We start from the raw sequence: 13,626 nt of genomic DNA, 5'->3' as shown, positions 1-13,626 counted from the left end.
ACCCTTATGGCAGAAAGTGAAGAAAAACTAAAGAGCCTCATGATGAAAGTGAAAGAGGAGAGTGAAAAAGTTGGCTTAAAACTCAACATTCAGAAAACTAAGATCAATGTATCTGGTCTCATCACTTTATGGGAAATAGATGGGGAAACAATGGAAACAGTGAGAGACTTTAATTTTGGGGGCTCCAAAATCACTGCAGATGGTGATTGCAGCCATGAAATTAAAAGGCACTTGCTCCTTGGAAGAAAAGCTACGACCAACCTAGACAGCATATTAAAAAGTAGAGACATTACTTTACCAACAAAAGTCCATCTAGTCAAAGCTATGGTTTTTCCAATAGTCATGTATGGATGTGAGAGTTGGACTATATAGAAAGCTGAGCACCGAAGAATTGATGCTTTTAAACTGTGGTGTTGGAGAAGACTCTTGAGAGCACCTTGGACTGCAAGGAGGTCAGAGCAGTTAATCCTAAAGGAAATCAGTCCTGAATATTCATTGGAAGGACTGATGCTGAAGCTGAAACTCCAATACTTTGGCTACCTGATGTGAAGAACCGACTCATTGGAAAAGACCCTGAAGTGGGAAAGATTGGCGGAGGGAGGAGAAGGAAACAACAGAGGATGAGATGGTTGGATGGTATCACCAACATGATGGACATGAGTTTGAGTAAGCTCCAGGAGTTGGTGATGGACAGGGAGGCCTGGTGTGCTGTAGTCCATGGGGTCGCTAAGAGTCAGACATGACTGAGCAACTGAACTGACTGATGGGCAGAAAACAGGCAAATCAATACAACTGGTTTACCTGGGAGATGAGGGGGAAGATTCCATATTTTTTTCCACAATACCACTGACATTAGGATTGGCTGGCTACTGAATACTGTTTCTGACACAGCTTGGAATCAAAGGCCTTATTCAACTGGCACCAATCTACTTTTTACAACTTTATCTGTCACTCTCTACCAACACAAGGAATCTGTATCAGCTAGCCAGTTTTAGACACTGTCTGTAAATCCACCATGAATATTGTTCAGTACCTAGATGTCCATCTCTGCTGGTGTGATTTACCCTGTCTGTACTGCCCTCCTGCTTTTCTGCCCTTATTCATCAACAATCTAATTCAAGATCCATCGTTTCCATGAACTCTTCCCTAATTATCCTATCTCATGTTAATCTCTTTCTACTAATACTGAACTATAATAACTATTCTAATTCTCACATGATGTCATTATCATTATGTAACAGTATATGTACATATCTTGTCTTTCTCAAGCAGGCTGTAAATTTCCCCAAATTATGGATAATATATACATTTTCGAATATATCCTACTGTGTTCACTAGGCACAGCCATGTCCACTGTAGGAACTCAAGAAATAATTTTTTTTATTGACTGATTTAATCACATTTTCTTTCAGCACTACCTTCTGAGTAACAACTAGGAACACCAAATTAACCCAACAAAACCCAGGTGGTAAAAGATGCCAAAGATCTAATTGGTTTAAATGAAGGGAATTCATAAGCACTAAGTTTTATTCAACTCATGTAGCTGACCACAGGCGGCCTTATTCTGGTTAAGTTCACTAAAGTGCTAAAACAGACATTTAGAAGCACGGCTTGACTTTATATGAGCAGAGTCTCCAAATGAACTTCAGTTTTGGTTTCTAATGAAGACCACCCTGGTAGAAAAAGAGGACCCACTTCATGTCCACTTCTGCTATCTCCGTGATTAGTGGTCACTTGTGCAATAAACAACTGGCTTCATTTACCAAGAACATCATCCAAAATTCAACTACTTGGAAATCGCTGTAGCCCAAGGAGGTTAACAGCTGAATAAACAAACATTCTAACTATCTTGCTACCAAATTTGAAGGTGGTTCACTGCCAGAACTGGGACGAAGCATAAGGTCAGTGCTCAAAACTGATATTATTATGGCTAAAGAAAAAGAAAAGAGTCTGGCATAGTATTTTCCATATGTTTTTATAAAAGACAAAGAACTATTATGGAAAAAATTTAAACTATGCTTTTTTTAAAATTAAATGTATTTATTTTAATTGGAGGTTAATTACTTTACAATATTGTATTGGTTTTGCCATACATCAACATGAATCTGCCATTGGTGTACACGTGCTCCCCATCCTGAACCCCCCTCCCACCTCCCTCCCCTTACCATCCCTCTGGGTCATCCCAATGCACCAGCCCCAAGCATCCTGTATCCTGCATCGAACCTGGACTGGCGATTCGTTTCTTATATTATACATGTTTCAATGCCATTTTCCCAAATCATCCCACCCTCTCCTTCTCCCACAGACTCCAAAAGACTGTTCTATACATCTGTGTCTCTTTTGCAGTCTTGCATACAAGTACATGTTTTGAGACACCTCTAATATTTATAAGTCTACAAAAAGCTGAATGCACAGGTATATTTACTTCTTTGTTACAGAAATTTAATAATTCACCTGGAATAAGCAAAATGCTAAGAAGCAAGAAAAAAACTTAAATAGTCTGAAGTGACATTTGTTCAGATGATCTTTGATGATAAACAGTTTTTTCAATGCCAATGTCAAATTCTACAACTCAAAATTCATTGCATTAGTTTCAGCTTTCTGTTTAGTGTTGACATGTAAATATCCTTGAGAGGGAATTATATTGCCCTTAGCTGTTAATCAGTTAATGATGGGAGTGAGATATATTTCTCAGGTCTTTCTCTAAAAATAGGCTTTGACAAGAAGGGTAAATTATGGAAGGAAAAAGATACACTGGTTGTTTGAAATAGATAAGAACTCATGCCCAAGAGGGAAACAATATACACAGGAGAGACCAGAGGCCTCAGGAAAGAAATTCTTTGGCTATTTCATAATTTTCTCTGAGAACTACACTGATCTTAGACTATTAAAGAACGACCTGATTTTCTATTTTTATCAAAGCTAATTAATCTTGATGTTTGGGAAAAAGAGACAGTGGGGGCTTTACACAGTCTGAATTTAGTATTCAGTTCAGTTCAGCCGCTCAGTTGTATCCCCATGAACTGCAGCATGTCAGACTTCCCTGTCCATCAACTCCTGGAGCTCGCTCAAACTCATGTCAAAGCTCTTTTAAGTTAAGACTTAATCTAATTCACCATTTTTTTGTTTGTTTTAGTGATTAACATAAAATAGGTATCTCTAGGACTTCCCTGGTGGTACAGTGGATTAAGAATCCACCTTGCAATGCAGGGGACATGGGTTTGATTCTTGGTCCAGAAGATTCCACATGCAATGGAGCAGCTAAGCCTGAGTGCCACAGCTACTGAGCCAGTGAGCTGCAACTACCGAAGCCCTTGTGCCCAGAGCCTGTGCTCCTCAACAAAAGAAGCCATCAAGGTGAGAAGCCCACGCACTACATACAGAGTAGCCCCCGCTCTCTGCAACTAGAGAAAGCAAAGAAGATTCAGTGCAACCAAATAAATAACATAAAATAAAAATAGGTATCTCTAAAGGATCTGTTGAAAATTAGTAACTTAGATTTAGATTTTCTCTTAAAGAGGAGCCAAAAAGGCAAGGGTACTCCTATAGTTAGGTGGACCTTTGGTTCTAAGGATCAGCCAGTCGCTAGCATCTACATGGGCTTCCCTGATGGCTCAGTGGTAAACAATCTACCTGCCAGTGCAGGAGATGTGGGTTCGATCTTTGGGTCAGGAAGATCCCCTGGAGAAAAATATGGCAATGCACTCCAGTATTCTTGCCTGGGAAATACCATGGACAGAGGAGCTTGGACTGCTATAGTACATGAGGTCAAGAGTCAGATGTGATTTAGCAACTAAACAACAATACACATCCACATAAGTGCCAATAAAATTGTATGTGGAGAGAATGTCAGAGATTAGTACCATCATTCAAGATCTAAAATATGTAGGGTTTGTGCTCTCTATTAGAGCACTGTTTAATTTGTCAGACTGGCCCCTACAGAAATCAGTTTTATTCTGGAGAATGACTGTAGACCACCACAGCCCCAGTTGCAGCTGCTGTGTCAGATGTATTGAATAATATTATCACCCAAGCAGATGATTGAGACCCCCTTCACATGGTGTGTAATCACTGATTTGGCAAATGCACCCTTTTCATTTATGGTTTTTAAGAGATTGAAAGGTAGTTTACATTCATGTGGGCCCCTTTCAGTCTAGAAGTATCAGCAGTTCATCTTTACAGAGACAGGTATTTTAGTTAAGTGTGCCTCTCCTCCCTTTATAGGTTTAACTAGCACCACTATCTAGGGGATTACAGAATACCTGATCCACAGGCATGGATACCCACAGAGCACAGCATCTCTACACTGAAGGAGATATAAAAGTGACCCCCACGATACGATCCATTTGTCTTAATCCACCTTGTACCGTTTAGAGGTAGCCAGTCTCATGGAACATTGGAACTGCCTTCTAAAGTTATAACTGAAGAACCAGCTCAGAGGATTTTTGTCTCTAATAGGAAGGATACACAAGTTTGGGAACCAAGAAGTAGAAGTGAGTGTGGTCCTATCGGCCATCACTTCTAGTAAAACAGGATAATTTCTGCTTTCTGTCCCCACAATCTTGGACTTCACAGGGATGGAGATCCTGATACCCAAAGGGGCTCTCCTTTGACAGGAGACACTGCAAAGCTCTTAATAAACTAAAAATTATGTCTTCTACCACAGCACTTTAGATTTTTTATGACAAGATATAAGCAAACAAAAAGAGAGGTCACCAACTTGGCATGGTTAATTGACTGAAAAACAGGAAGAAAAGGAGGAAAGACTGCTTCATACCAAAGAGGCAGGAAGGAATTTATGTGGAATACAGGTGATGCAATGGAACTCCAAACAAAAGTTCATGCCCTAGGTTTTGGTTAACCACTAGACAAGTCACCAAGACCTACTGAGAAGAAGGTGAGTGTGAAAGGGATTTGAAATGGATAGTGAAGGAGGGAGAAATAAGTACCAGTTGTGGCCCCAATTGAAACTGGATCGACAACAGCCATTGTACATCGCATTAAAACAAACAGACCTATTAGACCAAAAATAAGTGGTGATACAGCACTTGAAAAGAGGCTCAACATAACAAAAACAAACAAACAGCCCAATAAAAAAAGGACAGAAGATCTAAATAGACATTTTTTCAAAGAAGACATACAGATGGCCAAAAAGCACAAGAAAAGATGTTCAACATAATTAATTATTAGAGAAATGCAAACCAAAAGTACAGTCAAGTATTACTTCACACTGATCAGAATGGTCATCATCAAAAAATCTACAAACAATAAATGTTGGAGAGGGTGTAGAGGAAAGAGAACTCTTCTACATTGTTGGTGGCAATATAAATTGGTACAACCACTATGAAAAACAGTATGGAAGCTCCTTACAAAACTAAAAATAAAGCTGCAATATGATCTAACAATCCTACTCATGGGTATATAGTCAGAGAAAACCATAATTCAAAAAGGTAAATGCACTCCAAAGTTCACTGCAGTACTATTTACAACAGCCAAGACATGGAAGCAACTGAAACATCCATCAACAAATGAAAGATGTTGTATGCATATACAACGGAATATTACTCAGCCATAAAAAGAATGAAATAATGCCATTTGAAGCAAAATGAATATAGTTTCTTATGCTAAGTGAAGTTAGAAAAAGACAAACATCATATGATGTCATTTATATGTGGAATATAAAAAAATGATACCAATGAACTTATTTTACAAAAAAGAAATAGACTTACAGACATAGAAAATAAATTTATGGCTACCAAAGGGGATAGTGGAGAGGAGCAGGGAGATAAATTAGTAATGAACATATACATAATTATGGCAGAAAATGAAGAGGAACTAAAAAGCCTCTTGATGAAAGTGAAAGAGGAGAGTGAAAAAGTTGGCTTAAAGCTCAACATTCAGAAAACTAAGATCATGGCATCTGGTCCCATCACTTCATGGCAAATAGATGGGGAAACAGTGGAAACCGTCAGACTTTATTTTTTTGGCTCCAAAATCACTGCAGATGGTGACTGCAGCCATGAAATTAAAAGACGCTCACTCCTTGGAAGGAAAGTTATGACCAACCTAGATAGCATATTCAAAAGCAGAGACATTACTTTGCCAACAAAGGTCCGTCTAGTCAAGGCTATGGTTTTTCCAGTGGTCATGTATGGATATCAGAGTTGGACTGTGAAGAAAGCTGAGCGCCGAAGAATTGATGCTTTTGAACTGTGGTGTTGCAGAAGACTCTTGAGAGTCCCTTGGACTGCAAGGAGATCTAACCAGTCCATTCTGAAGGAGATCAGCCCTGGGATTTCTTTGGAGGGAATGATGCTAAAGCTGAAACTCCAGTACTTTGGCCACCTCATGCGAAGAGTTGACTCATTGGAAAAGACTCTGATGCTGGGAGGGATTGGGGGTAGGAGGAGAAGGGGACGACAGAGGATGAGATGGCTGGATGGCATCACTGACTCAATGGACGTGAGTCTCAGTGAACTCCGGGAGTTGGTGATGGACCGGCCAATCATAGGCCTGGCGTGCTGTGATTCATGGGGTCGCAAAGAGTCAGACACGACTGAGCGACTGACCTGAACTGAACTGAACTACTATATATAAAATAGGTAAACAAGGACCTACTGTGTAGCACAGGGAATTCTACTCAATATTCTGTAATGACCTAGATGGGAAAAGAATCTAAAGAAGAGTGGATATATGTATATGCAAAACCAATTCACTTTGTTTTACACTTAAAATTTATACAACATTGTAAATCAACTAAACTCCAATAACAATTTTTTAAAAAATTTAAAAGAACTACATGAGGTGATGGATGTATTAATTATCTTGATCATGATAATAATTCCACAATGTATATCAAGTCATCACATTGTATACTTTTATACATATAATTATATTTTCTGATTATCCCCAGTTATTTTTCAATGAAGTTACAAAATATCATAGAACTTCTTATCATTAAAACAACATGACAACTGTGTAGGAACAGACAACCATTCAAGTGGAACAGAAAACAAAGTTCAGACATAGACCCCAAAACCATGAAAATTTAGTATATGATAAGGGTGACATCTTAAAATTACTGCTGCGAAGACAAATTGCTTAACAAATGGTTCTGGGACAACTGAGAAGCCATTTAGTAAAAGATAAACTTAAGCATATATATCGCCAATATTTACACACACACACACACACAAAACCAAGTAATTTGCTCAAGGAACTCAGGCCACCTCCTCAATTCTCATTCAGAAGACATCAATCCCAAGCATCGTATTTTTCAACGATTAACTTAAGCCTTTTGTCATTCAATAATTAACAAAAGCTATCTCAGAAGTATATACCTAGGACCATCACTGTGGTCTCTTATTTAATAACTTTTCCTGGATTGTACTTTGACATGGTTATCAATCTATGCTCAAATGTGGAAATCACACAATACCATGAATTGCTGCCCTCCTTTTGTACAAGCAATACATTTTTAACCAAGGGAGAAGAGAAGCCTAAAACTGACTGTGTTTCATTGTTTTGCCCCAGTACAAAGTTCAGACTCAAGTTTGCAATTAATTTCTAATAAATTGTACTGAAAGTTGTAGCTATGCTGTGTGGAAAAGGGTTTTCAATCTCAGCTGAGTTTTTAATTCAAGTCAGAAACTATGTTACTAGCCCCCAGTCCCTTCCCTGGTTACTCTTCACAAAACTGTTTGAGTACCTTCCTTCTGCACACACAAATTCCCCCCACTATTGGGATTTACTCTCCTACTTACAGAGAACACAGACTCCATCCTATTGACCTCTTTCAACATCTTTCTTCTTTTGAAACAAACCCCTACACTTGTGCTCTGCATAACTTCTTTATTCTCAATCTTTCTTGCTTTTTAAAAATGCACTAAAGTCTGTGAATTTCCCTCTAGGGTTTGGGTGTTGCTTTAGGTACAATATTGGATTTTATAGTGCTTTGTTACTCAATTCTAAATATTTTCTAATTTCCATTGTGGTTTTTTTTTATTCTCATGATGTTTTTAAGTTACTGAAGTTTATTTTACTGCTCTTAATATTGTCAATTTAAAACTTAATTATACTGTAAACAGAGAATGACATTCACCTTCTGGAGGTGAGTGTCTAGGAATAGTATTTTTGAATCTTGTTTCACAAGTCCTAAATAATTTCATCTATTACAATTGCTTAATTTAATACTTCTATGTGGAGTACTATACCAACATGTTTCTCTAGTTCATTCTGAGTTTCAAGTCTACAATTTTCTATACATTTATGAGACTAATTTCCTGTATATCCCATAGGCACTTTAGCCCTAATAAAATGAAAACCAAAGCATTATCTCCACCCACCCTAAATATCTTCCTCCTTTTTTATTCTGTTTTTAGAATGAAGATCTACATTCTCCCCAACTGTTCAAGCCAAAATTATTACATGCGTCTTTTATTCCTTTCTCACATGAGTTGAATGAACTGGACTGTGATTCAAATGCTGTGAATCGTATTTCCTAATTATCTCTTGGAGCCGTCCTTTCCTCTCTATTTTTACAGGCCCTCATCATTAGCCCCTTGGCCTTGCATTATCCTCCCAAATAGCCACAGTCTTGCCACCTCTCCTTTTTATCCTCCTTGTCATCTCTCCCTGTCCCCTTCTCTTATTTATTTCATCTATCACTTATACATAGAAATACATTTCTGATAATTGTATTCCTTTGGTTAAAAATTTTTGATCACTGTCTACAGGATAAATTCTAAATATAGCACAACATATATGATCGTTTACCTGAGAAAATTCATCTACTATGCAACGAGAAACTTTTCAGGCTTGATATATGATTAAATATGCTATTTTAAATTCTTAGAGATACAATTCTATTAAAAGCCTAATGTCAAGAAGGATTTAAATAGAAGTGCTGTTTTATATATGAAATCCTACATATTATATTTCTATGATCAAGAAGAAATTATGATCTGTGGATTTGGCTCCATTTCCCAAAACAACCTTGCACCACTTATTGAGAGAACACAGGTTGCATCTTTAGCCTCATAAACAATTTAAAATAGGTAAGCAGTGGCCACAGGACTGGAAAAGGTCAGTTATCATTCCAATCCCCAAAAAGGACAATTCCAAAGAATGTTCAAACTACCATATAATTGCGCTCTCTTCACAAGCTAGCAAGGTTACACTCAAAATCCTTCAAGCTAGGCTTTAGCAGTACGTGAACCAAGAATTTCTAGATAAACAAGCTGGGCTTCAAAGAGGCAGAGGAACCAAAGATCAAATTGTCAACATTAACTGGATTATGAAGAAAGCAAAGGAGTTCCAGAAAAATAACCTACTTCTGCTTTATCAACTACGTGAACACTTTTGACAGTGTGGATCATAACAAACTGTGGAAAGTTCATAAAGAGATGGGAACACCAGATGACCTCCTGAGAAACCTGTATGTGGATCAAGAAGCAATAGTCAGAACCAGTCAAGGAACAACTGACTAGTTCCAAATTGGAAAAGGAATATGACAAGGCAGTATATTGTCACCCTACTTATTTAACTTACATGTAGAATACATCATGTGAAATGTGGCTGGATGAAACACAAGTTGGAATCAAGATCACCAGCCAGGAAAAATATCAACAACTTCAGATAAGCAGATGTACCACTCCAATGGCAGAAAGTGAAGAGGAACTAAAGAGTCTCTTGATGAGGGTGAAAGAGGAGAGTGAAAATGGAGAGCAGAGTGAAAGAGAAGAGTGGCCTAGAATTCAACATTCAAAAAACTAAGATCATGGCATTCGGTCCCATCACTTCATGGCAAATAGAAAGAGAAAGAGAGAAGCAGTGACAGGTTTTATTTTCTTGAGCTCCAAAATAACTGCAGATGGTGATTGTAGCCATGAAGTTAAAAGAAAGGAAAGCTATGACTAACCTTTCCTATTTGGAAGGAAAGCAGCTTTGACAAACCTAGACAGCATATTATTTTTTTTTTTAATTTTATTTTATTTTTAAACTTTACATAACTGTATTAGTTTTGCCAAATATCAAAATGAATCCGCCACAGGTATACATGTGTTCCCCATCCTGAACCCTCCTCCCTCCTCCCTCCCCATGCACCTGACAAAGGTCCGTATAGTCAGAGCTATGGCTTTTCCAGTAGACATGTATGGATGTAAGAGTTGTTTCATAAAGAAGGCTGAGCACCAAAGAATTGGTGCCTTCTAGCTGTGGTGCTGGAGAAGACTCTTGAAAGACCCCTGGACTGCAAGGAGATCAAACCAATCAATCCTAAAGGAAGTCAACCCTGAGTATTCATTAGAAGGACTGGTGCTAAAGCTGAAGCTCTAATACTTTGGCCACCTGATGCAAAGAGCTGATTCATTAGAAAAGACCCTGATGCTGGGAAAGATTGAGGGCAGGAGGAGAAGGGGACGACAGAGGACAAGATGGTTAAGTAGTATCATTGACTCAATGCACATGAATTTGAGCAAACTCTGGGAGATAGTGAAGGACAGAGGAGCCCGGAGTGCTGAATTCTATAGGGTCACAAAGAATCAGGTATGACTTAGCAACTGAACAACAACAACAAAAGGGGGAAGAATTGGTGTAAGTTGGGACTGAGTACCTTACAGGACTCAAAGACAGGCAATGTTCTGAATGGTGACTGAAAATCAGAAAATTTCAAAAGCAACAGAGAAAAAAAATTTCTGGAAAATTAAGTGATGAGTGAAAACATGGCCCATGCATACTTTAAACTGGCTTTATAAAGAAAAGGAAACAATCTTAAACCACACTGATAGCAAAGAGATGACACACTCCTTCTAGGATACATACCATATGTAACTAAAATTACAATACAGTAATCCATGTTCATAAAAATAACCTTTAAAGATAATAAAAGATCAGTTAGATTCTATATCCTCAGTATGATGAAGACAGGTAAATACCATTCATTCCAGGAATGTTTTCATGACAAATGATTAAAAGAATGCAGGCTCATAAAAAAAGATAAACACATTAATCAGTTAATTACTACTTTAATTGTCTGTTAATAATACATTTTATTACTATAAGCAATTTCATTCCCCCCAGCATCATGACATCAATACATTGCTCTATTTTACCTCCTATTACCTATTATCAAAAATAGATGCAATTATGTTGTTTTGATTTTTGAACCATTAACCTCTAATATGTTTTTAAATTAGACAGTCAGTAAGAATAGACAATTGCTAAAAGAAATTAGCCAATTCTGAAAGACAGTTGTGGAGTAAGAAACAGACCTTAGAGTTTACCAAGAGAAGGAGAAAGCATCAAGATAGTCTATTCCTAGAAACTCCACCTACTGCTTTGACACTATGGAGACTTTATTGATCTAACTTTTTTTATTGTGAAGCCAAATCCACTTTCTCAGTGTCACTGCTGCATCTATGACTCTGAATTAGATGTGAATATGTATTTATATGTTTTGTTGTTGTTTAGTTGCTCAGTCGTTCCAACTCTTTGTTCCCCCATGGACTACAGGGTTATATATTTATGTATGCCTATATTTTGGTTTATATTTTTGAACTAGGGTGAGCTTCAGAAACTAATCTCCATATAGTATATATTTGACTCACTAAATGAATTTTTAAAAAACTTAAATGTTTCATTTCATAAGTTTATGTCCTATGCAGTCTTGCAGAAAAGAAAAAGCCCCTCTACATCAAGGATTAAGCCAAAGTAAGAATTTCAAAGAACATACTGTACAAGCAAATCTTATGCATGTACTACAGACTCACTCATGTTTATTCTAGAATATGAGATGCAAATGATATGCACACATTAAAAAATTGGAAGCAGTCTGCATTAAAAATTCAATAGCATTTATGTTCTGAAACTTGACTGCAAGCCCCACCTACGTGTTACTAGTAGTTGTTGTGCAGAACAAATAAAGCAACTGTGATCTAACCAGGACTATGTGGCTATACCTTTTCTATTTTCTGGAGATCACTGTTGCATACCTCCCAACATAACAGAAAACATTTAGTCCAAACTGTTTACAAAGATATAAACTTTAAAGAGAATCTTGCTTAAGCCTATTATATAAAAGGTTTAACTAGTGAAGTTTAATTGCTATGACATTTATTTAAATTAATTACATTCCCACCAACATTTTACCTCTGGTCCTGGAGGGCCAGATGGCCCTTGGGGTCCTGGGTCACCTGTTTGGCCCTACAATGTGGAGGTTGGGGGAGAGAAATCAAAGTATAAATATTAATTTAATAAATATGATTGAAAAAGGAAACATATAGTATGCAAAAAATATATTATGTCACACAAAGTTGTAATGACTTTCTGGCAAACAGCAGTCAATATATTATTTCAAAGTTGTAATGACTATTCAGAAAGACTTAAAATCATCATCAATGTATGAAACTTATTATATAAGATGTGTATAGATCTATACATATTTACCCCTAAATATTAGAGATACAAATTAATGGAAATCAAATGAAGGAAAAAAAATTGTGGTGTGGATGTGTGTTATCCAAAGATAAGAGAATAAAGTTTGACTTAACAAAGTAGGAAACTCTAGATAGGAACTGCTTTCATAAACAACTAAAATTCTAGGATTGCCTCTGAAAAATTCTCTCTCCTTTGGTAACTATAAGGGGCCTGATTTAGTAATTAAGAACCACCTGGATTTAAAAGCCTGTTGCTTAATCTCTCTCAGCCTATTTTCTCACCAATAAAACAGGAATAATAATGTTACTAACATTCTTACAGTCATTATGAGAAATAAATGAGACAAATGTAAAGTGTTAAGCACAGTGCTTAGAACATAGAAAGTACTCATTAAATGTTAATCAATTTTATAACTATTAATCCTTCCATTCACATCCTCTCTCATCTCCTGGATGTTACCTAGAATTCCTAGATTGCTTTGATCCTTTAATTAAACTTCTGAAGATTTGATTTCTATATCTCTGCAGCCATTTCTGACATTCAGATTAACAATGTGAAATCAAGGCTGCAGAAGAAGGGTAAAAGCCTGATGATCCTGGAGAGGGTTGGTGATCCTCAAGTTGAAACTACAGAACACGGAAGGCCACTAGTCTGATATCCTTGTTTTCATTAAAACAGCTGAATTCATTATTTTTGTCATATTAAATGTCTATGTGAGCTTCAAATCTGACACCAGGTCACAGAATATATAAAATTTTTGAATTTATTATACATAAACTCTTCTGTATAACAGGGGTTTATCCAGTTGCCAAGAAGTGAAGCATAGTTTTCCATGGGTACTAAATTCATCCTCATACGGTGCTACAGTCTCTGGACTTAAGCAGTACACAGTACACCTACAATTAAACCTAGAGAAAAGTAGTAAGATATTATGCAGAAGTTCGCTTAAGTTCCCCTAAATAAACAAAATCATACCCGATACTGAGTCTATCTAAGGGAGTCAAATTCTTGAAATGAAAAGTACGTCAAACAGATAGACACAGCATTTTCACTGAGGCCCTCTAGTGGCAAAATCTAAGCAAGACGCTACATTTACAAGCTTGAGGAAAAAATGGAATACAGTAGGACTTTGTTATCAGAAAAGTTGATCCACAACCTGATATTTATTTGTGGAATAATTTTATTTATCCT

General features: G+C 37.1%; 1 protein-coding gene across 6 annotated transcripts in view; it reads right to left on the bottom strand.

Annotated features, from left to right (window-relative positions):
* The window catches only part of COL24A1 (collagen type XXIV alpha 1 chain), a 397,241-nt gene that overhangs the window by 225,528 nt on the left and 158,087 nt on the right, over positions 1-13,626 (bottom strand). For all 6 annotated transcript variants that reach the window (XM_044944759.2, XM_044944764.2, XM_044944763.2 and 3 more), the window contains exon 20: positions 12,148-12,201. In XM_044944759.2, coding sequence (XP_044800694.1) covers positions 12,148-12,201 — 54 coding nt within the window. The remainder of the gene's footprint in view (positions 1-12,147; positions 12,202-13,626) is intronic.

Source organism: Bubalus bubalis, chromosome 6, assembly GCF_019923935.1.
Source record: "Bubalus bubalis isolate 160015118507 breed Murrah chromosome 6, NDDB_SH_1, whole genome shotgun sequence".
NCBI lineage: Eukaryota > Metazoa > Chordata > Mammalia > Artiodactyla > Bovidae > Bubalus > Bubalus bubalis.
The sequence above is the reverse complement of the archived record's forward strand: the minus strand, read 5'-3'. Positions and strand labels throughout refer to the sequence as shown.